The sequence below is a fragment of the Rhinoraja longicauda genome, chromosome 18 (genome assembly GCF_053455715.1).
Source record: "Rhinoraja longicauda isolate Sanriku21f chromosome 18, sRhiLon1.1, whole genome shotgun sequence".
Lineage (NCBI taxonomy): Eukaryota > Metazoa > Chordata > Chondrichthyes > Rajiformes > Arhynchobatidae > Rhinoraja > Rhinoraja longicauda.
In genome coordinates, this window is record NC_135970.1 from 27,756,426 (window position 1) to 27,784,380 (window position 27,955).

Below are 27,955 nucleotides of genomic sequence, written 5' to 3' on the forward strand. Positions count from 1 at the left end.
ATCTCTAAAACTTGGCACACTACTATATTAAATAATTTCAATTTTTGTAAGGAATGATTCTACCTTCAGATGATGGGCAGTGGTGTAAAGTCTTCCACAACCCTCATATTCACAACGAAATGCTTTTTCTCCGAGCTGTTGAGCTTTGGCACTAACCCGTCCTGTCACATGACCCTGAAGAACAATCTTAGAAAACAGAACAGTAGTAAATTAGTAAAAGTAAAATAATACATTAGTATTGAATTTCCTATTATTGTGCTGTTAATAATTTGCCACTTCCGTGATAAATGGCAATAATTTATAATTTATAATTCACACAAACGTGGATAGCAGATTGTCAGGTCTACCAGATGTTATTTCCATTGATACTCCAACTTTAATTAACAGTTATATAGTAGAATAATATATTCCTTTGAGTTTGGAAGGAATGCAGACACCAAAGCCTCGGAAGAGGGCAACACAGTGGTGCAACAGGAGAGCCGCTGCCTTACAGCACCAGAGATTTGGATTCGATTCTGACTACGAGTGTTACGTGTACGATGCTTCTACGTTCTCCCTGTGACTGTGTGGGCTTTCTCTAGGTGCTCCCGTTTCCTCTCACACTCCAAAAGTCATACAGGTTTGTAGGTTAATTGACTTCTGTAAAATTGTAAATGTTCCCTAGTGTAGAATAGTGCTGGTATACGGTGTGATCGCTGATTGGCGTGGCTTTGGTCGGCCGTAGAGCTTGTTTTCACACCGTAACTCTAAAGTCTAAAGAGTCAGTTGGAAGCAAGGAAAGTGGGGCCTCAAATGAGGTGTTAGGGAGTGAGGAAAGTGGGGCCCAGTGAATCATAAGGGACATATCAACTGTAGCAAACATCAAGTGCTAAGCGAGATGCCAAAATATTGAGATTACTGAATTACTAAAGTACCACAGTAGTTGTATTCATTAATTTACAACGGATCACCTCAGCATTGCTAGAAGACTGATATTTCTTGATCCCATTACACCAGCATCTGTGGATATTATAATGTTCACCTTTTAAAATGGTATGGTGGAGGAGGGGAGAGAGGCTAATTATCCCATGGTTGAAAGTAAGTTGACATGTTAAATTCAAGCACAAACCTTTGAAATATTAATTTTCCCCAGTTTCAACCAGATTAACCTTGGCATCCATTATCTGTTTTAAGTCATTGCTGCTCTACCGTTAATGTACTTTAAAACAATCTGCAGTGTGAATGTCCCAACACATTACATAACTGAAAGGAGAGGCATAATAATGAAATTATGTTTGAGGGAATCTCTGAGAGCGCCCAGTGATCAACTGACACAAAAGGGAAGAGTCAAGATTTCATGCTGAGATCCTGCATCAGAATCAGAAATGTTGATACAATTTTTTTTCCTCCACAGATGCTACTTGATTTGAGTTATTCCAGCAGTTTATTATTTTGCTCTAGGTTTGAGCATTTGAAGTCTCTTGTTCTGCCTTTCTAAACTCTGATTAACCAGGTGAAGTAGAGGTGTATCATAGTCTAAGAATACATGAATTCATGATTTGTTTGCGGAATTTAATTTGTGTAGCAAGGTTAACAGAGTCAAAGTCATACCGCACTGAAACACGCTCAATTCACCAACCAAGATGCCCATCTAAGCTACTATCATTTGCCTGCATTTGGCCCAGATACCACCAAATACTGGGTGGAGCCACCAGCAGTGGCTGCCTCGCCAACAGTCTGTCTGTCCTTTCTTCTTTTTTGTTATTTTCAGTATGTGTTTCAATGGTGATGAGTTTTACAAATCTTTCGAACATCATCCAACAGATTTGTACAACATGTCCCTGACAGATTCTCTATTCCACATATCCCTTTCATTGGTATGGTCTACAAAAATGTCAGCAACAAATTGCTCCTATTCATTTCTGAAAAATATTTTCTCTGCTCTCAATAGACAATAGACAAAAGACAATAGGTGCAGGAGTAGGCCCTTCGAGTCAGCACCACCATTCAATGTGATCATGGCTGATCATTCTCAATCAGTACCCCGTTCCTGCCTTCTCCCCATACCCCCTGACTCCACTATCCTTAAGAGCTCTATCTAGCTCTCTCTTGAATGCATTCAGAGAATTAGCCTCCACTGCCTTCTGAGGCAGAGAATTCCACAGATTTACAAATCTGACTGATAAAGTTTTTCCTCATCTCCGTTCTAAATGGCCTATCCCTTATTCTTAAACTGTGGCCCCTGGTTCTGGACCCCCCCCCCACCAACATTGGGAACATGTTTCCTGCCTCTAACGTGTCCAACCCCTTAATAATCTTATATGTTTCGATAAGATCCCCTCTCATCCTTCTAAATTCCAGTGTATACAAGCCTAATTGCTCCAGCCTTTCAACATATGACAGTCCCTCCATTCCGGAAATTAACCTAGTAAGCCTATGCTGCACGCCCTCAATAGCAAGAATATCCTTCCTCAAATTTGGAGACCAAAACTGCACACAGTACTCCAGGTGCGGTCTCACTAGGGCCCTGTACAACTGCAGAAGGGCCTCTTTGCTCCTATACTCAACTCCTCTTGTTATGAAGGCCAACATTCCATTGGCTTTCTTCACTGCCTGCTGTACATGCATGCTTCCTTTCAGTGACTGATGCACTAGGACACTCAGATCTTGTTGTACGTCCTTTTTTCCTAATTTGACACCATTCAGATAATAATCTGCCTTCTATTCTTACCACCAAAGTGGATAACCTCACACTTATCCACACTAAACTGCATCTGCCATGCATCCGCCCACTCACACAATCTGTCCAAGTCACCCTGCAACCTCATAGCATCTTCCTCACAGTTCACACTACCACCCAGCTTTGTATCATCTGCAAATTTTCTAATGGAACTTTTAATCCCTTCATCCAAGTCATTAATGTATATTGTAAATAGCTGCGGTCCCAGCACAGAGCCTTGCGGTACCCCACTAGTCACTGCCTGCCATTCTGAAAGGGACCCTTTTATGCCCACTCTTTGCTTTCTGTCTGCCAACCAATTTTCTATCCATGTCAGTACCCTACCCCAATGCCATGTGCTCTAATTTTGCCCACTAATCTCCTGTGTGGGACCTTGTCGAAGGCTTTCTGAAAGTCGAGGTACACCACATCCACTGGCTCTCCCCTGTCAATTTTCCTAGTTACATCCTCTCACCAGATGATTTGCACATTATGTCAGAAAGCTTTGAATAGGGTAGGCATGTTCTGCAAATCTCAAGTCTTGCATACAGGATTATTGCATGATGAACGATAGTATCTCTGTTATACCCTGGTTCTTACTGAATAGCAATAATAGTCTTACCTGCATTTTTTTTTCATGATCATTTTCATTCACCAGTCCTGTACTGCTGACACTCTCATTGCCATCAGTAGTTACCTAGAGAAAAATAAAATTGAATGCTGTCGTACAAAATATATATTTTTAAATGGTGATATATTTGTGCTTAACAACTTTAAGTTTTATAACTGCTCAGATTGATCCTACTTCCTAATATCTTATTCTCTTTGTACTCAACCAATTTAAATTTCCTCTTTGAAGTTTTAAGCTACAATGGTGCTTCTTAGGACAATATTTACAGGTTACAGCGATAACTACATTCCTAAGAAACTTTGTGTTAAGGAAAATCTCATTGTAAAATTAATTGTATCAATTGTGAAAAGGGGATTAGGGGCTAGAGAGTTTCAGACTTGCAATAACAAAGTTAGTTATTCCACATAATTTTCAGCACTAAAGATATTTTTTAATAGTTATGAATCCACCTCTGATTTTCCGGCATCCTTGGTTCCAGAGCCTTGCTGGATTATCTGTTTCACCGGACCAACAGAGGTCACTGCCTCGGGGGGGGGGGGGGGGGGGGAGGAGGGGGGGCCGAGATACCGGCTCGCAGTCGGCCGCGGAAGTCAGCTATGGGAATAGATCAGCCACTCCTGCCAGGCCAGAGTTCCAATCCGATGGCCAACGGGGGCAAACGACCCACCGATCGGCCGCGGATGTTGGCTATGGGAACAGATCTGCCAGCTCAGCTGCCCCACCCAGACTAGGCGCCACATTTTTTTGGGGGGGGTGGGGGTTGTGGGGTAGATTTCACTCTTTCGCTCTTGTAGTTTTGTCTGGATTAATGGAAGTGCCGGACCACCAGTTGCCGGTAAATCAGTGGTGGACCTGTATAATTTTATTTTTGTGGCTGGAAGCTAAAACTACCAGACTGTATGTTACATTGTTTAATAGTATAATTACTCAAGTGACAATAGAACCGATAGCTTGTCAATTTCCATGGCCACCCATAGTAAAGCTAGCAGCCAAACTTATTAAGAGACAATGGTGTCTGATTGCTGTGGAGAGGGTTTTTCCTGGACTGCCTTTTCCCAAGACAACATTTTTCTCTTGTCAATTTCCAAGTAGTTCTCTCATCCCCGATCAAAATTGCATTCAAAGCAATTTGGCTCACATAATACAAACAGTGTTCCCATATTCATTAATCGCATTGTATCCAATTAGCGTTGTGGATATATGCATTAAAAGAGAACTACCCGGAGACTGGGTAGAACTATAATTGGATTTTTGAACATTATGTTAAATACTAAAAAATTTAATATACATTACACCCCTTCAATGAGGCATCACGTAATTTTATAGAATTGAGGTTGAAACAGACAATTACTTTTGAGGCATATTGCTCAAGCGCATTGATCGTCTCAGGATCTACTGTGGTTTCCCCTGTGTGCAGTCCTGCCAGGGTACTATCAGCTTGAACAGTGAGGATGGTATCAGATTGTGGTACTTGTATCGTATGGTGGATATAGGCAGTAGTTCCATCTTCCAGCTGCACAGCTTGCACTGCATTTGGATCATAGCCATCTTAATCAAGAAAATAAAGTAAATAATGAATTTACATTTTTGTGCAATAATCTCATTAGAAAATAAATCTTGAATAATTTACCTTTTGGTGAATGATGAATAAACGCTGTTGATCCATCCTCCAGTTGAACTGCCTGTCCATCCTCAAAACGCAAACAATCTCCTGCAATAGGATAAAATCAGCACAAAGAATTTCTGAATAATTCTTCTGGATTATTGAAAAATAATCGAGTTCTCACGGCATTTGTCAATACCATTTATTTAAAGATTAGCAAAAATGTCATCTTGTGCCTGTGCACCAAACTGCTAACTAATATCTGTTATAAAGGATTATACCATATATTGAATTTAGGAAGGACAGGACTTGACTTCCATTTTGTTGTCTTCAATAGTTTCCCTTGCTAATCTTAGATTACCATCAAAGATAAATAAATGCTTGCAGTATTATACTTGATTCAGGTAGCAAAATATGGGTTCTTACTCAGAACTGATGGACTAATAACAGATATTAGTTAGCAGTTTGGTGCACAGGCACAAGATGACATTTTCTTTTCTCATGCTAAATTCTGCTAATGACTTTGAGAATAATAGACTAACAAATCTCCAAAGTCAATAGACAATAGACAATAGGTGCAGGAGTAGGCCATTCAGCCCTTCGAGCCAGCACCGCCATTCAATGCTATCATGGCTGATCACTCTCAATCAGTACCCCGTTCCTGCCTTCTCCCCATATTGTTTGTGCCGAGTGACAATAAAGTGTTGTTATGTTATGTTATGTTATGTTATACCCCCTCACTCCGCTATCCTTAAGAGCTCTATCCAGCTCTCTCTTGAAAGCATCCAACGAACTGGCCTCCACTGCCTTCTGAGGCAGAGAATTCCACACCTTCACCACTCTCTGACTGAAAAAGTTCTTCCTCATCTCCGTTCTAAATGGCCTACCCCTTATTCTTAAACTGTGGCCCCTTGTTCTGGACTCCCCCAACATTGGGAACATGTTTCCTGCCTCTAATGTGTCCAATCCCCTAATTATCTTATATGTTTCAATAAGATCCCCCCTCATCCTTCTAAATTCCAGTGTATACAAGCCTAATTGCTCCAGCCTTTCAACATACGACAGTCCCGCCATTCCGGGAATTAACCTAGTGAACCTACGCTGCATGCCCTCAATAGCAAGAATATCCTTCCTCAAATTTGGAGACCAAAACTGCACACAAGTCATCTAATATTGGCAGCTGTAATCCATACCAGAAAAGGAAACATGAACGTTCACCAATCTTGTTATTTATTGACTCACAGTATGATTTCACAGTCATGTTTCATGTCTTTCCAGGTTTACATTAGGAAAATGGAGGCCTACACATTCAAAATACTGGCCTGAATTTTGTGGCAGGAAGAGCAATGGTATTGCAATTCACTGCCATTGCACTGACAACTGTGTCATTACAGCAATTTTCAGATTTTCACATTTAAATCTTTGATTTAGAGATCCCAAAAGAATCTGAGAATGACACATTGTGCCTTCATAGACAGTGCAATTTGCAAACCTTACTAGCTTTCCATATCTGAACTGAATTTACATAAGATCTCCGGCCTTTTATGAACTAGTACAATTCTAAAATAACCCAATAAAGTTAATAATGACTCGATATGGCAAAAAAAACCTAATTTACACTTCTCTTTATAATTGTGCTAGCTCATACTTGATATGCATATACATCACGATTATACTTGTTAATTGCATTTATCATTTTAAATTCTTATACCCTTCCATATCTTAAAACATCATTTCTAAGTGACCCAGGCACTGAGCCACTGTTAGTCTTTAAGATTTCTAAATTAAGCCAAGCAGGTGAGAATCCTAAGGTTGAAACCAATGTCAGTTTGGCTCCAATGACTCACATAGATTCTACAGATGCACCATAGAAAGCACGCTGTCAGGTTGCATCAGAGCTTGGTTTGGGAACAGGTTTGCCCAAGAACGCAAGAAATTGCAGAGAGTTGTACATGTAGCCCAGTCCATCAAACAGACCAGACTTCCTACCATTGACTCCACCTACACTTCATGTTGATTAAAAAAAACAGCCAACATAATCAAAAACTTGTCCATTGCTTATCAAGCTTCTGAGCGATCCTTCCATAAGCTAGGGTCTGATTCACTTTTGTGAATCATTGTGGATATTGGACTTTGCCCATGGATCTGATGCACAATAATGCCGAGATCTGATCCACTAGAATGTTGAGAACTATATTCTGCATTCTGTACCATACCGTTTGCTCTACCTAATGAGCGAGTCTGACTTGATTGTACTTTTTATTTGATCTGATTGGATAACATGCAAAACAAAGCTTTTCACTGTACCCCGGTATACATGAGAATAATAAACTTGAACCTAATAATTAATGAATCTTGCAGGTTAACCAAACTGCTCAATGCCAGGGATCCACATTGTTGCTGACTCCAAATTCTGGACCGATGACACAGTTGAATTTTTGCTTTCAGTATCTTAACAAATATTTATGGCCAACAATTAGACATTAATGCAGCTGTTGTACAAAAAAAGTTGATAAAAAGTGAGTTCAGAGAAAATTATCATATCACTCACCTGATTTTGGTACTGAAACATGTTGTACATATGCTGCAGAACCATCCTCTAGTTGAATAACTTGGCCATCAATCAACTTCCCATCTGAAATAAATGATATGCATCATACCTTTTATTCAATTATTAAATCTCACTGTAAGTGTCTTGCTTAGCCACATGGATCAAGAAGGTTTCAAGTATTAATGACCAATAAGGTTTGAGATAGCTGCTTTCAGTTAAGCACAAATGGAGTGCTAAAATGGGTGCCACCTGCACAATAAGATGATCAAAATTCAACTGTATTTTCTGCTCCTGATGAGTTATCACCTGCTCGAAAGGTGGTGGAATGGGGAGGGGGTAGTGTCAGATGTGCTTTAGTACCCACTATTATTAAGTAATTTTTTGGCTCTTGAATATACAGATTTGCTCAGTTGAATAAGATACCAAAGGACAGTTGGTGCCTTTGGAATTGTACCCCAGCACAAAATCAGGAGATGTGGAGGGGTGGTGAATGGAGTATTGGTTACACATTATTTTTCGGTGACAAGTACACATATCGCTCCTCAGATGTTAAATAGATTGTTTAATCTCACCCTAAATTATAGTTGGAGCTGCAGGCAAAATCATGCTAGTGGCCAAGCTAGCAAATATGCATTCATTAAACAATAGAAATGGAAAAATTGTCACAAAATAGAAAATTGTCAAAAAAAATCCACACCTTTAGAATTGTGTTGGATATATGCTGTGGTGCCATCTGCAAGAGTAACGGCTTGTAAACTCACGCCATCCATATTTTCCAATCGATCGCCATCTGAATAAAAAGATTAATTTCTGTTCTAGATAGGTAAAGCACAAAACAAACATGGAAATTGCTCTCCTCCACATTCCTTCCTTCGGCTTCACAATTCACAACTCTTCAAGCTGCCTGCCTCACACCTTCTGCTCTAATCTCAGGCCTTTGTTCTAACTATCTGCCTATCGAAAATAAACCTTGCCTGTGCCCACCAATTGACTGCCGTGCTCTGTACTGCCTCTCCTCTTGTCCGAGAATTCCTCATCTCCCACCTCACTCCTCTCCCTCTGAAAAAGAGTCCTGACCCGAAATGGCACCCGTCCATGTTCTCCAGAAGTGCTGCTTGACCCACTGGGTTACTCCAGCACTTGGTGTCCTTTTGTGTAAACCAACATCTGCAGTTCCTTGTTTCTACATAGAAATCCAACATCCTTGTTGCTACATCTATTCACACGAAACAGGGCTACTGAGAAAAGGCTATCAAAGGAAATGAGAAGCTGTATAATTTGTTTCTTTCCCTGTTAGCTCTGCATACTATTCTCTAAATGAGCAGATCAAAAGCTTATGCAAGTGCCATTTTTGCTACAGAGTATGGGAATAACCTAGAACAACTAGTATGTCAAATTCATTCCCTTCACAGGGGCAATCTCATCATTTTCTCTGGAGCACGAGAATGAAATCAAGATATTTGCCTAATGGCAAACTGTAGCCTACCAATGTGTAGCAAAATGCATTGAATCAAACAACTAAGTTTAATTAAATTTCAAACATAATTTAATTTTAATTTGCCTTATATTTTTTCTCTGTTGGGAACCCCATAATGATTAACTTTTATGTGATATAGCACAAAATAAAACCCTATGATACTACTGGTATCATTTACAGACCAGAATACATGCAGAATACTGCTATTGAAGCTTGCATCTGTGCATGTACATTTTTAGGTAAGGATATGTTTTAAAGAACTATGAATAGCAAAGAATTTGGATCAGAGTTTTTCTTTACATTTTTAAGTAATCAGATATAAAATGAGCATATGAAAAACTTATGCCAGCAACATTTCCTGGTTTGCATTTCTCACCTGTCAATCTGTCAATTGTCAACAGATATTAATCATTGAATCACAGATGAAAACAGGCCCTTCAGCCCACCCCCCCCCCCCCCCCCCATGATGTCCCATCTACACTAATCCCACCTGTTTGGTCCATATCCCTCTGATCCTTTCTTAGCCACAAACGTCCAAATGTCTTTTAAATGGTGTAAAAGTACCTGCCTCAACTACCTCATCTGGCAGCTCGTTCCATATACCCACCAACCTCTTGTGTGAAAATGTTGCCCCTCAGGTTCCTATTAAATCTTTATCCTCTTATTTTAAACCTCTATCCTCAAGTTGTTGATTACCTTACCCTGGGTAAAAGACTGTCTATTTACCCTATCTATTCCCCTCATAGAAAATAGAAAAATAGGTGCAGGAGTAGACTCATGATCGTATACACCTCTATAAGGTCACCCCTCATACTCCTGCGCTCCAAGGAATAAAGTCCTCACCATCCCCTCCCTGGAGGTCAGGCCCTCAGGTCCTGGCAACATCCTTGTAAATCTTCCCTGCATAACAACATCTTTCCTACACCAGGGTGACCAAAATTGAACACTATATTCCAAATGCAGCCTCACTAACGTCATGAACAACTGTCACATAACATCCCAATATTTATACTAATACCCTGACTGATGAAGGCCTATGTGCCGAAAGCCTCCATGACCACTCTAACTACCCATTAAGCCTGGATCCCTGTGAGTCCTGCCCTGGTTTGACTTCCCAATATGCAACACCTCGCACATATCTGCATTAAACTCCAATAACCATCCCTCAGCTCACTTGCCCAACTGATCATGATTCTGTTGTAATTTTGGTAACCATCTTCGCTATCTACAATATCACTCACTTCAGTGCCTGATTAACAATCAGGAAGGCCAACTCGACTCAGTACAGGCGGTGGGAGAGAGAAGGATGATGGCAAAGATAACATCGCTGCTGGAGAACGACTCCCACCCCATGCGGGACACTGTCACTGCACTGAGTAGCTCCTTCAGTGACAGACTCCTTCACCCCAAGTGTGTGACGGAGAGATATCGGAGGTCCATCCTTCCCGCTGCTGTGAGACTGCACAAGCAGCACTGCTACCAGCAGACCAGTCAACAGACCAGTTAACAGTTAAAAAAAACACAGTGAATGATGACAATTATCCTTATCTTTATTTTTATTTATAATGAATGTCTCTTGCTATCCACTTTGCTGCTGTAACACTGCAAATTTCCCCAGTGTGGGATAAATAAAGGAATATATTATTATTATTTATCACTGTTGTTTTCCCTTTCCTTCTTTCACCAATTCAATGTTCATAGTATTGTCCACACAACTGGGAAACAATAAAAACAATGACATGCAATAGATATAAAAGTACACAGCATTTAAGAAATTACACTGGACACAAATCTTTTGTTTTAAATTTGGCATGTAAATAAATGAGCAAACAAGTAAATATGAAAACAGATAGATAATAGGTTAATAGGTATTCCATATTAATTTGAAATATGAAAATTGCCTAATTCTTCATACAAATCATTAATGTAATTAACAAATCTCAATCTGTCAAGGGTGGTGGGGAGAATGGGGTTAGGAGGGAGAGATAGATCAGCCATGATTGAATGACGGAGTAGACTTGATAGGCCAAATGGCCTAATTCTGCTCCTATCACTTATGACCTAATTACCTTATGATCTGAAAATGTTCAAAACCTAAAACAGAAAAAGTAATTTATGGTAATTTACCTGTTACTGCTACAGTTTCTGTGAGGCACAATGTGACGTGCTGACCATCGCCCACTCCCTGGAATTCTGCCATACTCTGAGCTTCTCTGTTTATTTGTGCCAATAACATATCTAATAAAATAACACATTAATTAGCATTTCAAGGACATTATCTATTAACAGGAAGACATCAGAATCTCATGGTAAATAATCAAATATAAATTGTATATTTCTATTCAAATTAAACTGGGATAGACATAGAAAACCTTCCGAGCCAACTGGTTCCCAACAGAGAGTGGATGCTACAACTCTGAACACGTCATCCCTTGCCATCTCTGCCTCACAGCAAATGTTCAGTTGTTCTACATTCATTGTCCTATAAGTATACAGCTTAATTCAACAACGCACATCAATACAGGAAATCACCAACTAATTCATAATACATGCCTTCCAGTTCTGAATAGTATTACTCCTCCTCACAGGGAGAATGCAACAAGAAAATGATTAAGAAGGTATTTCAAACTGATGCCTAACTCTGCTCAATTATTAGTTGGATAAACTGTAAAACACTGTGTGTCGGTGAGGATGTCATGGCATGACATAACATAGAAGGTCTTTTGGCGAAAATACTGCAAATGGCATCTCGCAATAACTGGTCCCTTGTCATGGACCTATACCTCAGCGTTTTTTTCATGTGGCCTCCAATATTGCCAGAGTGAGGCCACACACAAATTGGACAAACAGCACCTCATACTTTGCATGGGTAGCTTACAACCCAGCATTTAAATGTTGAATTCTTCAATTTTAGGTAACTTCTACAAACACTTCCCTCCACATCTTCTCCCTTTCTCCTCTCCTTCTGCACTAAAAGGACGTTAACCAGTTCCACAGTTCGCAACGATGTATCCCCTTTGGGCTCACACTATCTCTAGCCAACAATTGGCCTATCCTGAAATATCCTTGCCCGAGGTCATCTGTTGCTGGTCCCGATTTATCCCATTTTTTCCCTTCGCTTCCAGTTCCTCCCCCCCACCCACAACAATCTGCCTGAAAAAGAGTCGCAACCCAAAACGTCACCTATCCATTTTCTCCAGAGATGCTGCCTGGCCCGCCGAGTTACTCCAGCATTTTGTGCCTATAAGACATATTGCAGGACTAGTCAAGAAAAATGAGCCATGCGTCATGTATAGGTTGCTGGGTTCAAGTGAATTCAGAGTACACTTAAGAGGAAAATCAGGAGGGCCAAATGGAGACATAGGTTAGCTTTGGCAGATGTTTAAGGAGAATTGGAAGAGATTTTCCAAGTATATTAAGGGCAAAGGAGTAATTATGGAGAGAATAGGAGCCTTTAAGATCAGTTATCTACTTGTGGGATCACAGGAAATAGACATGGTGTTAAATGTATATTTCTCGTCTGTATTTACCACGAATACTAGGGAGCTTGGAGATGCTTGAAGAGAGTCTACATTACAGAGGAGGAGGTGCTGAAAGTCTTAAAACATTTAAAGGTAGATATATTTCCAGGACCTAACCACAAAGGGTGGCACAGTGGCGTAGCTGGTAGAGCTGCTGCTTCACAGCACCAGAGACCCAGGTTCGATCCTGACCTTGGGTGCTATCTGTGCAGTTAGCATGTTCCCCCTGTGGCCATGAGGGTTTCCTCCGGGTGTTCCTGTTTCCTCTCACATCCCAAAGACATGGGAGTTTGTAAGTTAATTGGCCTCCTTAAATTGCTCCTCATGTGTAGGGAATGGATGCAAAAGTGGGAAAACATAGAACTATTGTGAATGAGTAATCTATGAAGTTGGTGGGCCAGGCCGCATTTCCATGCTGCATCTCTGAACACTAAAAACTTTAAAACTTTAAAATTCTCTCCAGAGATGCTGCCTGACCCGCTGAGTTACTCCAGCATTTTGTGATACCAGACAATAAATGGTGGTCATTTAGGGGGATTGATGTACAGAGGGTTCTTTTGGTGCATGCCCATAATTTCCTGAAAGTGACAACATAAGTGGATAGGGTGGTAAAGAAGATGTATGGCATGTTTGCCTTCATCAATTGGGGCATTGGGTACAAAAGTTGGGAAGTCTGTATAAGGATCTGCATCTCCATAAGGCTTCAATTAAGTCACTGAAGTATTGTGTACAGTTTTAGTCACCCTATTATAGTAAAAGATAAGGTGACTTTGGAGAGAGTGCAGAAGAGGTTCACTAGGATGGTGCCTGGATTGAAGTGCATTAGCTATAACAAGAGGTGAGATACACTTGGATTGTTTTCTCTAAAGCATCGGAGGCTGAGGGACGACCTGATAAAAGTATGTAAAATTATGAGGCATAGATAGGGTAGAGAGACAAGAGGAGATACAAGAGATTGCAGATGCTGGAATCTTGAGAAAAACCAAACTGGTGGAGGAACTCAGTGGCTCAGGCAACATCTGCAGAAGGAAATACATAGACAACATTTCAGGGAAGAACCAGTCCGAAGAACGAGTCCCAACCCAAAACGTCACTTTTTCACCAGGGTGGAATTATCAAATACTAACAGCCATATGCTTAAGATGAAAGTAGTAAAGTTAAAAGGAAATTTGTATGGCAAGATTTTTATTTTACAGAGTGATAGGTGTCTTGAATGCACTACCAGGCATGGTGGTAGAAGCAGATACAATATCAATATTTAAAAGGAGTTTAGACATACACATTGGGCGGCACGGTAGCGCAGCGGTAGAGTTGCTGCTTTACAGCGAATGCAGCGCCGGAGACTCAGGTTCGATCCTGACTACGGGTGCTGCACTGTAAGGAGTTTGTACGTTCTCCCCGTGACCTGCGTGGGTTTTCTCCGAGATCTTCGGTTTCCTCCCACACTCCAAAGACGTACAGGTATGTAGGTTAATTGGCTGGGTAAATGTAAAAATTGTCCCTAGTGGGTGTAGGATAGTGTTAATGTACGGGGATCACTGGGCGGCACGGACTTGGAGGGCCGAAAAGGCCTGTTTCCGGCTGTAGATATATGATGATATGATAAACGGGCAGAGAAGGGAAGGATAACAGACCATGAGCAGGCAGATGGGATTAGTTCAGATTGGCATTTTATTTGGTGGACTTGATCTCACCGTCTCCATTAAAGGAGATAAATTATCAACTGACATCTATTACAAACCTACTAACTCCCATAGCTATCTAGACCACACTTCTTCCACCCTGCTTCCTGTAAAGACTCTATCCCACTACTCCCAATTCCTCCATCAACACCGCATCAGTGCTCAAGATGAGGTGTTCCATACCAGGTCATTGGAGTTGTCCTCATTCTCGAAGAAACGGGGTTCCCCTCTTCCATGTGGACGAGCCCCTCACTAGGGTCTTCTCGGTATCCCGCAGCTCCGCTCTTGCTCCCCCTCCCCCATTCGCAACAGGGACAGAGTCCCCCTTGTCCTCACCATCCACCCATTGCATACAGCACATAATCCTCCGACATTTTCGCCACCTCCAATGGGATCCCGCTACTAGCCACATCTTCCCATCTCCACCCCTTTCCGCTTTTCTCAGAAATCATTTCCTCTGCAACTCCCTGATCAACTCGTCCCTTCCCACCCAAACCACCCCCTCTCCAGGTACTTTCCCATGTAACCACAGGAGATGCAACACGTGTCCCTTTACCTCCCCCCTTGACTCCGTCCAAGGATCCCAACAGTCTTTTCAGGTGAGGCAGAGGTTCACTTGCACCTCCTCCAACCTCATCTACTGTATCCGCTGTTCCAGGTGTAGACTTCTGTATATCGGCGAGACCAAGCGCAGGCTCTGTGTTTGTTTCGCTGAACACCTCCGCTCAGTTCACCTAAACCTACCTGATCTCCTGGTTGCTCAACACTTTAACTCCCCATCCCATTCCCACACTTACCTTCCTGGGCCTCCTCCATTGTCAGAAATTGGAGAAACAGCACCTCGTATTTTGCTTGGGCAGCTTACACCCCAGCGGTATGAACATTTACTTTTTTAACTACAAGTTAAACAAGTTAGACTTTCCCTCTGTCTCCATCCTCTCCCCCTTCCCAGTTCTCCGACCAGTCATACTGTCTGCGACTACATTTTATCTCTGTTTGCTTTGTTGTTACCTTCTCCCAACTCTTCTTAGGCCCCGCTTAGTCATGGCTGACCATGGGTGATGCATCCTAGTTGGCTGCTTGCTCCGAACCGCGGCTAGAGCAGCGTTGCTTGTGGCTGAAGAGACCAATGCAGGAGTGACAGTCTCTGTCACAAAGGTCACATTTGTGTGTGGTCTCTGGTCTGTTAAAATTGCTGCGCTCCTTTCTGCGTGCCCGCTTGTCTGCCACTGCGTTCATCAGTTTCTCTTCCCCCGTTTTGAGATGTTGGTTCAGGGTAACTCTCCACCTCGTACGGTCAGCTGCAAGGCTCTCCCAGGACTCCACATCGATGTCGAGTGCCTTCAAATCTCTCTTGCAGACATCCTTGTAACGTAGCTGGGGGCGGCCGATGGTTCTCCTCCCAGATGTTAGCTCTCCATAGAGGATGTCTTTTAGAATACGGCCATCCTCCCTGCGGTGGACATGGCCCAGCCACCGCAGTCTGCGCTGCCTGAGTAGAGTGTACATACTCGGAAGACCAGAGTATCGGAAGAGACAAAATCTCAGCATTAGACCCTCTGTCTTGCCAGGATATACCTAGGATACAGCGGATGCTTCTGAGGTGGAAGGTGTTGAGTCTTCTCTCCAGTCTGGCATATGTAGTCCATGTCTCACTGCCGTACAGCAGTCTGCTGTTGACCCAGGCGTTGTAGACTATCTTTGTCTTCATTGTCAGCTTTGGGTTGGTCCACACTCGAGTTGTGAGGCGAGCGAGAGTTGTAGCTGCCTTCCCGATCCTCTTGTCAATCTCTGTTTCCAAGGAGAGGTTGTCGGTGATGGTGGAGCCGAGGTACGTGAACTGATGGTCGGCATCGAGTGCGTAGTTGTCGATGGTGATGACAGGCGGTGCCTCTGTATCCTGCCCCAGGACATTCGTCTTCTTCAGGCTAATGGTCATCCTGAAGTCCTTGCAAGCCTGATAGAAGCGGTCCATCAGTGACTGTAGTTCCTGCTGGGTATGGGACACAACTGCTGCTTCATTGGCAAACAACATGTCTCTGATGAGAGCTTCACGTACTTTTGTCTTGGCTCTGAGGCGGGTGAGGTTGAAGAGCCTGCCATCTGATCCCCTCTGTTGCGATGCCGAAGGCATGTTTCAGGTGCAGAGCGAAGACTGTGGGAGTGAGGATGCAGCCTTGTTTGACGCCACTGCGGATCTCGAAGGGCTCCGAGAAGCTGCCATTGAACTGCACTGTCCCCTTCGTATTGATGTGGAAGGATTCTATCATGCTCTGCAGTTTTCGTGGGCTATCATTGTCCGGACATTCCAAGTTCCCAGTTTTAGAGCTGGTCTCTTTTGATGTGTTCTTTTATTGGCAGGTGCGATGGTTGCGATCTGCTGTTCGGATGGTTCCTAATCTCTGTGCACCCAGTGAGGATAGCAGACCGTGGCGGGACAGCACCTTATTCGCTGGGGGCTGCCCAGCTTGAGGCGGGCGGTAGCTGTCCAGTGAGATCCGAAAATCCCTCCTACCGTCGGGAGCAACCCCTGGCGCCTCGCTTTACGCCAATCTAGCGATGACATAACCGGTAACTGTTGCTCCCCGTGTTGTGCCGATACCGCAGGCGAAGCTGGAGTGTCCTCTCCGGGTTGTAGGTTTGCAGTGATGTGTGGTCGGATGCAAGCCTGGGCGATGTCATATGAAGGACAGGCTGTTGCCCATGCAGCACGTCCCCCCTCTCCACGTTGCTGATCGATCCAAAGGAACAGCAGAACCGTTACAGTTTGGCACCAGCGCCGTCGCAGGAGCTGCCACAACGAGGTTGTAGACAACGACGAACTGCCTTAGGGACCCCGACTCCGGATTTTCCTTGAGGTTTACCCCTGGAGCCTTTTCCGTGACTGGATATGGCCACAAGGCAGTGGAGGTTTTAGATCAGAGTTTTCCTTCTCCTAGATGGACTGCCTTCCCAGGCTGATGAGCCTTATCTGCCCGAGACTTGTGGGGGCGGGAGCTTCTACCTCCCCATGCTGGTCTATAGCACCGGCCCACTGCCCACTAACAATGATCTGTTCTACATAATTCCTTGATCTCCATTCCCTTTGTCCTGTTTTCACACCTTACACTTCCTCATCTATACACTTCCTTATTTATGTACCACCCACTCCCCTGACATCAGTCTGAAGAAGGGTCTTGACCCGAAATGTCACCCATTCCTTCTCTCCAGAGATGCTGCCTGTCCTGCCACATTACTCCAGTATTTTGTGTCTATCTGGCATTTTATTTGGTCCAGGTATGTTCCTGTGCTGTACTGTTCAATATTTACAATCAATAATATTGAAATCAATTTTGGAAAGAAAACTCATAGGAAAAAGTGAATCCAGGAATACATGGGAAGGTATTATACGTCTTTATACACCTTTTGGTGTACATATTTTAGCAATATGTTCGGCAATTAACGATTATCTCATATCCCTTAATACTTCGGATAACGAACACCTTAATCTCGAAAGAGCACCGAGACGATTTACAAGAATGTTGCCAGGATGAGACAACCTTTCGGGGGAGGTTGGGCAGGCTAGGATTTTATTCCTGGAAGTGCAGAAGGATAAGGGGTGATCTTTTAGTGCATGAGATCATGAGGTAAATAGATAGGATAAGTGTACAGGATCTAATACCTAGAATAATAGAGGAGTTAAAGCGTTTAGCAACAGGGAGATCACGTAGGCCTAGGCGGACTGAGCGGAGGTGTTCAGCGAAATGATTGCCAAGTCTGCGCTTGGTTGGCCGATATATAGGAATCCACACCTGGAACAGTGGGTACAGTAGATGATGTTGGAGGAGGTGCAAGTGAAAGGTCTGTTGGGGTCCTTGGATGGAACAAGGAAGGAGGTATAGGGACAGGTGTTGCTTCTCCTGGGGTTGCTGGGGAAAGTATCTGGGGAGGAGGTGGTTTGGGTGAGAAGGGATGAGTTAACCTGGGAGTTGCAGAGGGAATGTTCTTTGCGGAAAGCGGTAGAGATGGGAAGATGTGGCTAATGGTGGGATCCCGTTGGAGGTGGCGAAAATATCGGAGGATTATGTGCAGTATGCGATGGCTGATGTGCACCTCATTTCACAGAGAATGTTAAACGTATTTTTGAGGGAAATGACCACAGAGGATTCGTACACTTTCCGCCTACGCCCATTACCATTACTAGTGTTCCCCTAGGTACTTTATTCCTGCACATTAGGTGTGACCACCTCGCTAAAATTCCTATCTACTATGCTCTCAGCAACACAAATGATCCTGAATGAGTTAAGATCCAGTTCCTTCATGCAATCAGTTGAAAGCGACAGCTGTATGCACTTCCCAAATGTGTAGTCATCAGCATCACAGTTTTGTTGATCTCCTACCTTCTTCAGGAGGAGCATTCCACTGCCCTAACTGTCATCCCCATTGCACCAATTGACCAAGGAAAGTTAACAATGCCTTACCTTATGTAACCGTCACCCTATGCCTAACCTCCTCGGCAAAGCCTGTTGAGCTCAACCTGAGCTTTTATCCTCAAACACAGCACTCACCTCAGGCATCCATCAGTCTGAAGGATCCCAACCCAAAACATAATTTATTCATGTTCTTTAGGTGTAGTGGGGGGGGGGGGGGGGCGGGGGGCTAGGAGAGTGGGGTGGAATCACCATTCAGCAGGAAGTCGCAGCCTTCCTGTGGTGTCATATCTAGATCTGAGGTGCAGCAGTGAAGGATGAAATCTGACAGGGTTTTAGTGATAGGACATGCGATAGCTAGGGGAGTTGACAGGATTCAGTGGTCGCAAATACAATACATCTTTATTGTCATTGTACAGGGGTATAACGAGATTGGGAATGCGCCTCCCATACGATGCAATAATTTAATTAATTTAAACAGCAACAACCCAACAAAACAAATTGTAATAGTTTTGAGACAGAATAAAGTGCAAGTAGATCTGTGCCGGATCACTGTGTGATGTGAGCATCCGGCTCAGCAGGACCGGTTCATAGCAGGTATGGCCCTGGGGATGAAGCTGTTCCTGAGTCTGGAGGTGCGGGCTTAGAAGGCCTTGTATCGTCTGCCCGATGGAAGGAGTTCGAACAGGCTGTTGCAGGGGTGTGAAGAGTCTTTGTGGATGTTGGTGGCTTTTCTGAGGCATCGTGTGTTGTAGATGCCCTCCAAGGCTGGTAGCTGTGTTCCGATGGTCCTCTGAGCTCTATGGACTACTCGCTGAAGAGCTTTCCTTTCTGCCTCCAGGATGGAGTCCAAATGGACTCCAGGATGGTGTGCTGTTTTCCTGGTGCCAAGGTCGAGGTCAAACCAATGTTCACGCTGAATATTACTCTTTACTACAAGTTGTAATAACTGAGAGACCTGTATTAATCCTATAGCACCCAACTTGTAACAGCTTGCCCACTGTGCAGGGCAGCACAGTGGCGCTGCAGTAGAGCTCACTCTACTGTGCCCACTCAATGGGCCAAAGGGCCTGTTTCCACATTGTGTCTCTAAACTAAACCTAGAAAAGGAACATTTATTCATTTATATCCAACTCTCTATCCTTTAATTAATCCTCTGCCTATGTTAGTATGTTACCGTAACCTATTTACCTTTTGGTTTATGTAACAAACTTTCACTAATGTCTTTTCAAGCAATTTTTAAAAATCCAGATGTGGCACATTAACTGGATGAATAAACCCACCCTAAGTTACAAAAATTGTTATTTCAAATAAAATTTCCTTCATAAACCATTGTGTCATTGAACGAGCACAGTATGATTTTCTATCAGCCTAGTACCTGCTTCTTAATGATATTTTCGAACATTTTGCTGACAACCCATATCAGGTCAACTTTCCCTTCTTTTTTGGCATGCATAAGGTAGAGTCAGAACCCTTTTTCTAGCATGGAAATATCAACTACTATAGGGCATAGCTTTAAGGTGTGAGGGGCAAAATTTAAAAGAGATGAAAGAGCAAGTTTTTTTTGTTACACAGGTGGTGGTGGGTGCATGGAACATGCCACCAGGGGCAGTGGTTGAGGCAGATACGATAATGGCATTTAAGAGACCTTTGCACAGCACAAGGATGTGCAGGGAATGGTAGGATATGGATTATGTGCAGGCAGATAAGAGCTCAGTGAAGAGATTAACATGCAAAATTAGAGCACATGGGATTGGGGGTAGGATATTGACAAGGATAGAGAACTGGTTGGCAGACAGGAAGCAAAGAGTAGGAATTAACAAGTCCTTTTCAGAATGGCAGGCAGTGACTAGTGGGGCGCCTCAAGGCTCGGTGCTGGGACCCCAGTTATTTACATTATACATTAATGATTTCGACGAGGGAATTAAATGTAACCTCTCCGAGTTTGCAGATGACACAAAGCTAGGTGGCAGTGTGAGCTGCGAGGAGGATGCAATGAGGCTGCAGGGTGACTTGGATAGGTTGGGTGAGTGGGCAGATGCAGTATAATGTGGATAAATGTGAGGCTATCCATTTTGGTGGCAAGAACAGAAAGGCAGATTATTATCTGAATGGTGTCAGATTAGGAAAAGAGGAGGTGCAACGAGACCTGGGTGTGCTTGTACATCAGTCACTGAAAGTAAGCATGCAAGTACAGCAGGCAGTGAAGAAAGCCTTCTTTGCGAGAGTATTTGAGTTTAGGAGTTAGGAAGTCCTACTGCAGTCGTACAGGGCCCAGGTGAGACTGCACCTGGATTGTGTGCAATTTTGGTCTCCTGATCTGCGGAAGGATATTATTGCTATTGAGGGAGTGTAGCGTAGGTTCACCAGGTTAATTCCCGGTATGGCGGGACTGACATATGGTGATAGAATGTGTCGTCTGGGCTTGTATTCACTGGAATTTGGAAGGATGAGAGGGGATCTTATAGAAACATATAAAATTCTTAAAGGATTGGACAAGTGAAATGCAGGAAAAATGTTCCCGAAGTTGGGGGAGTCCAGAACCAAGGGTCACAGTTTAAGAATAAGGGGTAGGCCATTTAGGACTGAGATGAGGAAATACTTTTTCACCCAGAGTTATGAATCTGTGGAATTCTCTGCCACAGAAGACAGTGGAGGCCAATTCACCAGATGTTGTGAAGAGTTAGATTTAGCTCTTAGGGCTGAAGGAATGAAAGGATATGGGGGGAAAAAGCAGGAACGGGGTACTGATTTTAGATGATCAGCCATGATCATATTGAATATTGGCTCGAAGGGCCGAATGGCCTACTCCTGCACCTATTTTTCTGTTTCTAATGTGGGCCGAAAGGCCTGTTCCTGTGCCGTCCTGGTCTTTGTCCAAATCCACTTGTGTCAAGCACTACCTACTCCACGTAATAGTCTACTAATCCATCATAGGACATACAGGAGAGTGGAAGAAAGTCAGCCTCAACCCAAGTAAATACCTATAAAATATTAATGGAGATACATATTGTCTCCCTTAGGACCAGATCGTCTGAAGGGATGACAGCAGTCATGGGAATGCGGTCATTTTTACATTCTTTGCTATCTTAATTACCTGGATATTGCTGCTCTTTCCATGCTTAACACAATTATGGGATAGCAATCATCAAAGTAATTGTGTCAGATCAACATATCCCTGTGTTTCAGTTCATTTAGGATTTTCAGTATCTTTCCCTTTAATATGTGCTTTGTGGGTGACATTCACATGGAAGCTGACTTTGTGATATCACTCAAAACTAGTAGCATTCTTGAAGACCAGGGAGAGTTCACCACCCTAAGTTGATACTCTACAATCACTAGCCCTCATCTACACCTATATCTTTGACTAAGACTTTAAAACAGGCAGCATTAGGGCTAATAATGAAATAGGTCCAGAGTAGTTAAATCATTAGCTCAATTTCTCCTTCCAGAGATACTACCTGACCCACTGAAGCATATTTAATCTTTATTTCAGGTTTCCAGTATCTGTTGTTTTACTTTAACTTTCATTGAAATCATATCTGCTTTCAAATAATGTTATTGAGAATTCTGCTTGAAAGTCATTAACGTGAAATGTTTAGGAAGGAACTGCAGCTGCTGGTTTAAACCAGACACACAAAAAGCTGGAGTAACTCAGCAGGACAGACAGCACCTCTGGAGAGAAGGAATGGGTAACGTTTCGGTTCAAGACTGGTTAGAGATAAGGGAAAAGAGATATGGTTTGAAACAAAATGGTGTTTTCCTCTGCACAAACGCTGGCTGGTTTCCTGAGAATTTTTAACATGTTCCATTTACACCAGAGTTGGATTTACTCTTAGCACTTCATAGTGCTTGTGCTTGATGAAGCAAAATTATTTTTTCCCTCATGGGACCTTTCGGTTAGTAAGCAATAAAATAGACAACATAAACAATTGCCCTTCACCAGCTTCCCAAACGATGAAAGGATGAATAATCTTCTTTAGTTCTTCTAATTATGACTTCACTTTGCTGTTAGGCAGGGAATTTGAGCTGCCAAAATAATATTAATTGTCCCAGTGAGATTTGGCACAACAGGGTCCAAGTTTTTCCTGCCCTCAATCTCCAAATAGGTGTGCCTCAAAGTGGCATGGACAATCTTATTTACCAAGGTGATCCTGAACTCAAGACAAGGCCCAAAGTAGCATCAAGACTTTGAATGACATAATTGAGTAGCGTGTGAGAGCCCAATAGCACATGCAAAGTTGTCAAATGTTCCCAAATGTACGCATGTTGGTGTTGATAATTATTACGTTAATATTGGCATACAACTTCCATTATACAAAGTTAACAACTTTGCTTAACCACATTGATGTCAAATTAAATTAGACCGTAATATAACATCACATGATTGGCGATGGGCATGGACTCGGTGGCCGAAAGGCCTTTTTTTTCCAACCCCATATCTCTAATCTAAAGTAAATTAAACATCCTTAATGAGAAAATGAATGGCCACTTCATCTATTTTAACAGAAAAAAAAATTCAGAGAAATTCACGTTTAATTATATGACGTACATCCAAGCCAAAAATTGTAGAATTTCCCCAAAAAATATTGAAAGTCAAATTGAGTGGCTCTCAGTATAGACCAGGAAGGTTCATGTTCAGTAGTTATTTTTTCCTCCCAAATGTGACTTATGTGGGATGCTTCAGACTCACTTTGGATGGGTATAACTGGATTGAACAATTTAATTAATCATTCACCAAATGAATATGCACTTTTGTAAAAATTGAAAAGTGTCTGAGCTGGTGCCAGATATTCTTAGTTATGTATTGCAGAGTAGACTCGATGGGCCAAATGGCCTAATTCTACTCCTGTAACGTGAACTTGTGTTATAGAAAATTCATCTGGTTTGTAGCCGGCCTTCAAGTTTAAACACTGCTTATTTGTGCACAGCACTGTATCCAACAGCAAAAATGTTTAAATATTTTGGACTCCTGCATTCTTAACTGTATATTGTTAAGATGGAATGGCAATCATGCTAGAGTGGGACGTGGTGATGAAAAAATTCAAGATATTTGAAAACATGAGGCAACAATTGATTTGAACGGCATATTAGATATCTTATAAATCTGTGAAAACAAACTGCTAGAGGAACTGAGCAGGTCAGGCAGCATGAATGGAGGGAATGGACAGGCGACATTTCATATTGAGATCTTTCTTCAAAGTGACATAGAAACATAGAAAATAGGTGCAGGAGTAGGCCATTCGGCCCTTCGAGCCTGCACCGCCATTCAATATGATCATGGCTGATCATCCAGCTCAGTAGCCTGTACCTGCCTTCTCTCCATACCCCCTGATCCCTTTAGCAAAAAGGGCCACATCTAACTCCCTCTTAAATATAACCAATGAACTGGCCTCAACTACCTTCTGTGGCAGAGAATTCCACAGACTCACCACTCTCTGTGTGAAGAAATGTTTTCTCATCTCGGTCCTAAAAGACTTCCCCCTTATCCTTAAGCTATGACCCCTGGTTCTGGACTCCCCCAACATCGGGAACAATCTTCCCGCATCTAGCCTCTCCAACCACTTAAGAATTTTATATGTTTCTATAAGATCCCCCCTCAGTCTTCTAAATTCCAGCGAGTACAAACCCAGTCTATCCAGTCTTTCCTCATATGCAAGTCCCGCCATCCCAGGGATTAATCTGGTGAACCTTCTCTGTACTCCCTCTAAGGCAAGAACGTCTTTCCTCAGGTTAGGAGACCAAAACTGCACACAATACTCCAGGTGCGGTCTCACCAAGGCCCTGTACAACTGCAGCAGAACCTCCCTGCTCCTAAACTCAAATCCTCTTGCTATGAATGCCAACATACCATTCGCTTTCTTCACTGCCTGCTGCACCTGCATGCTTGCTTTCAATGACTGGTGCACCATGACACCCAGGTCACGTTGCATCTCCCCTTCTCCCAATCGGTCACCATTCAGGTAATACTCTGCTTTCCTGTTCTTGCCGCCAAAGTGGATAACCTCACATTTATCCACATTATATTGCATCTGCCATGCATTTGCCCACTCGCCTAATCTATCCAAGTCACTCTGCAGCCTCCTACCATCCTCCTCGCAGCTAACACTGCCACCCAGCTTCGTGTCTTCCGCAAACTTAGAGATGTTGCATTCAATTCCCTCGTCCAAATCATTAATATACACTGTAAATAACTGGGGTCCCAGCACTGAGCCTTGCAGTACCCCACTAGTCACTGCCTGCCATTCCGAAAAGGACCCGTTTATTCCTACTCTTTGCTTCCTGTCCGCCAACCAATTTTCTATCCACCTCAAAACTGAACCCTCAATACCGTGTGCTTTAAGTTTGTACACCAATCTCCTATGTGGGACCTTTGTGTTGAGACCCTTCTTCAGACTCCAATACCATGCTGACTTCCCCTCTAAATCTCCTCCTCCCCCCGACATGAATAGTCTGCCCTCAGTAGAGGCCTTAACTTTGTACCATACACCAACACCTCACGGAGTTCCAATCCCATCATGATGTTGTGCTGTTTATGCAGGATGGAAACAGGCACTCTGGCCCATTGAATCCACGCTGATCATTAGTTCACACTAGTTCTAGCTGATTCCACTTTTCCATCCACACCCTATGCAGGGGCAATTTGCAGCAGCCAATTAACCTACAATTCCACAGCTTTGGATCGTGGGGAAAAAATTGGGGCAGAAGAAAACCATGTAGTCACAGGAAGAACGTTCAAATTTCACAGACCACATCCGAGATCAGGATTAAACCCAGGTCACTGGTGCTGTGAGGCAACAGGTCTACTGCTGGCCTTTTTTCCTCTCTCCGCCTTTTCATTTCCAAATATTGCCTCAACATCAACTACCTTGACCTCCACTCCACCTCTCCAATCTCACACCCACTATCTAGGCTATCCACTTTTATAACACAGTATATTTTAGCGTTGAAAATTCATCACAATTTAAATTCTTCCACATGGGGATACCTACAATTAAAAAATACAGCCAATCATACCTATCACAATGTGCTGCAAAAATTTAAAAATCAAAAATCTGCAGATTCTGTAACACTGATATAAAAACAGAAAATGCTGGAAACTTTAGCAAATCACACAGCATCCGTGGAAAGGGAAAGATAATATTTCAGATCAGAGACCCCTGCATTAGAATTGAAGAGTTTTAAACCAGAATCTTTTACTTAGTTTCTCTTTCCATAGATGGCACCTAACCTGTCGTGTACTTCCAGCATTTCGTTTTTATACTGCAAAAGTTAACCCAGATACCAGGTTAACCTTGATAACATATCAAGTTATGGTATTATTAATTTGCCACTATTTGCTTCATGAGTGAGCAATGACAGTTATCCAAAGGAAACCTATTCCATGTAAAAACAAAATATACTGCATTAAATACTGTTGTACTAATGAAAAATTAAACCCCAAATCAGATTTAAAAAATACTTTGCAGATTTTATGAAATCTATTAGAAAGTTGGATATTAATCTAAAGTCACATCTTTTTACATTACAGAAAAAATATATAAATGTAAGGAACACAAAAAAGTCATGCCATGGGCCCCATTTTCAAGTCATTAATAGAAAAAACAACTTTTTACCCTTTTTATTTATTAACGTCCAACAATGAGCACTTAAAGCACGAGTAGTGGAAAAAGAGGACTGAATTTTCAATTCTTTTCAATCCAACTTGTTTTGCTTCACAGCACAGGTAATAGGTAATCGTAAGCATAAGCACATCTTGAAAAATCACCAGCTTATCTTCCTACAATTACTCATCTCAAAAGAGACTATCACGGTAATCGTGTTTTGCACCTCTGTTCTGGAATTTGATTTACTTATAACAGTAGGCCAGGAGACGACTGCTACACAAAAAATTGTGACAAAATATCAATTGCGAAGGTAACATTAAGCAATTATTAACTAACAAGTAGCTCAGTAGAATGTAATTTGAATATGTGGACGAGTGATACCAACACAACCACGGTAATGGAAGTATCATCAATCTCTCGCCTAGAGTTTTAAAATTGGCACGATTAATAATAATTTTATACTGGAATATATTAATGAAAGTTTTTGGTAAACTTCAATACAATTTATGGAAATACCAGACAGAGGCACGGAACAAAAAATAGAAATACCAAGTTAAAGCTGGAATTTTAAAAAGATTAGAATATTCATCAGTGCAGTTCATTTCAGATGTTGACAGATCTTGGACACTGGCTGCTTTTATTCATGAACAATCTAACGCTAAAAGGCGCGGGCCGAGTAATTTACACGTTAACGATCACAAAACCAGTAACATTTCACAGTTGAGCTGTTTACTGGCGGCGACGGGCAATCCGGGCAGTAAAATCCCCCGGACAAAGAGCAGCGGCAGCCGGGGTGCTGTTGGTGCTGGTGCTGGAGCGGGCGGACTGGCGGCCTGGCGCCGGGGCCTAGCGGTGCGGGGAAGCCGCCCCTGCGGTTACTGGTTACGTAGGGCAAGTTTGAAAATGTACCGAGGACCAAGGCAGAGGCGAGAGACTTCATGGTCCGGCTGAACCAAACTGACTTCCACACCGACTCCCAGCACCAAGGCGCCGAGGCTCCGCTCCCGGACACCTCTCCCCAACACACAACTAAAACCTTGGCCGAGCTGGGTAAAAGAAATAGGGCACACTGGGTAAAAAAAAATTACTAACCTCTTTTTTTCCAACAATTCCTCCCTTCGACCACCATGCATCAGGAGCGGAAACACTGTGGCGCTCCTTACCCACCCCGCACCCTGAATCGCGCATTGCTCTCCCGCCCCGCCCCTGAATCGCGCATTGCTCCGCCTCGCCCGCCCCGCACCCTGAATCGCGCATTGCTCTCCCGCCCCGCCCCTGAATTGCGCATTGCTCCACCTCGCCCGCCCCGCACCCTGAATCGTGCATTGCTCCACCTCGCCCGCCCCGCACCCTGAATCGTGCATTGCGCCACCTCGCCCGCCCCGCACCCTGAATCGCGCATTGCTCCACCTCGCCCGCCCCGCACCCTGAATCGTGCATTGCTCCACCTCGCCCGCCCCGCACCCTGAATCGCGCATTGCTCCACCGCGCCTGCCTCCTGCTCGGCCACCCCCATTGACTGCATCCCTCCACCAGGGTATAGGAAGGAACTGCAGGTGCTGGTTTACACCGAAGGTAGACACAAAGTGCTGGAGTAACTCAGCACTCCACGGGCAGCATCTCTGGATAGAAAGATTTTTAATTAAAAAAAAAAAAATTGGAATGGGTGTGTCAGTAAGACCAAGAATTGTGGACTTTGGAAGAAGAAGGATGAGGACCCATAAACTGAAGATAGCCACAAAATGCTGGAGTAGTTCAGCAGGACAGGCAGCATCT

At 43.1% G+C, this 27,955-nt stretch overlaps 1 protein-coding gene across 1 annotated transcript in view; it reads right to left on the bottom strand.

Annotated features, from left to right (window-relative positions):
• Nucleotides 1-27,348, bottom strand: part of znf143b (zinc finger protein 143b) — a 60,879-nt gene extending 33,531 nt beyond the window's left edge. The window contains exons 1-8 of the mRNA XM_078414813.1: nt 27,272-27,348; nt 11,088-11,198; nt 8,181-8,273; nt 7,484-7,567; nt 4,960-5,040; nt 4,681-4,877; nt 3,321-3,395; nt 64-186 (exon numbers count right to left, since the gene is read on the bottom strand). Coding sequence (XP_078270939.1) covers nt 64-186; nt 3,321-3,395; nt 4,681-4,877; nt 4,960-5,040; nt 7,484-7,567; nt 8,181-8,273; nt 11,088-11,198; nt 27,272-27,308 — 801 coding nt within the window. The 5' untranslated portion in view covers nt 27,309-27,348. The remainder of the gene's footprint in view (nt 1-63; nt 187-3,320; nt 3,396-4,680; nt 4,878-4,959; nt 5,041-7,483; nt 7,568-8,180; nt 8,274-11,087; nt 11,199-27,271) is intronic.
• Between the last annotated feature and the right edge of the window lie 607 nt (nt 27,349-27,955).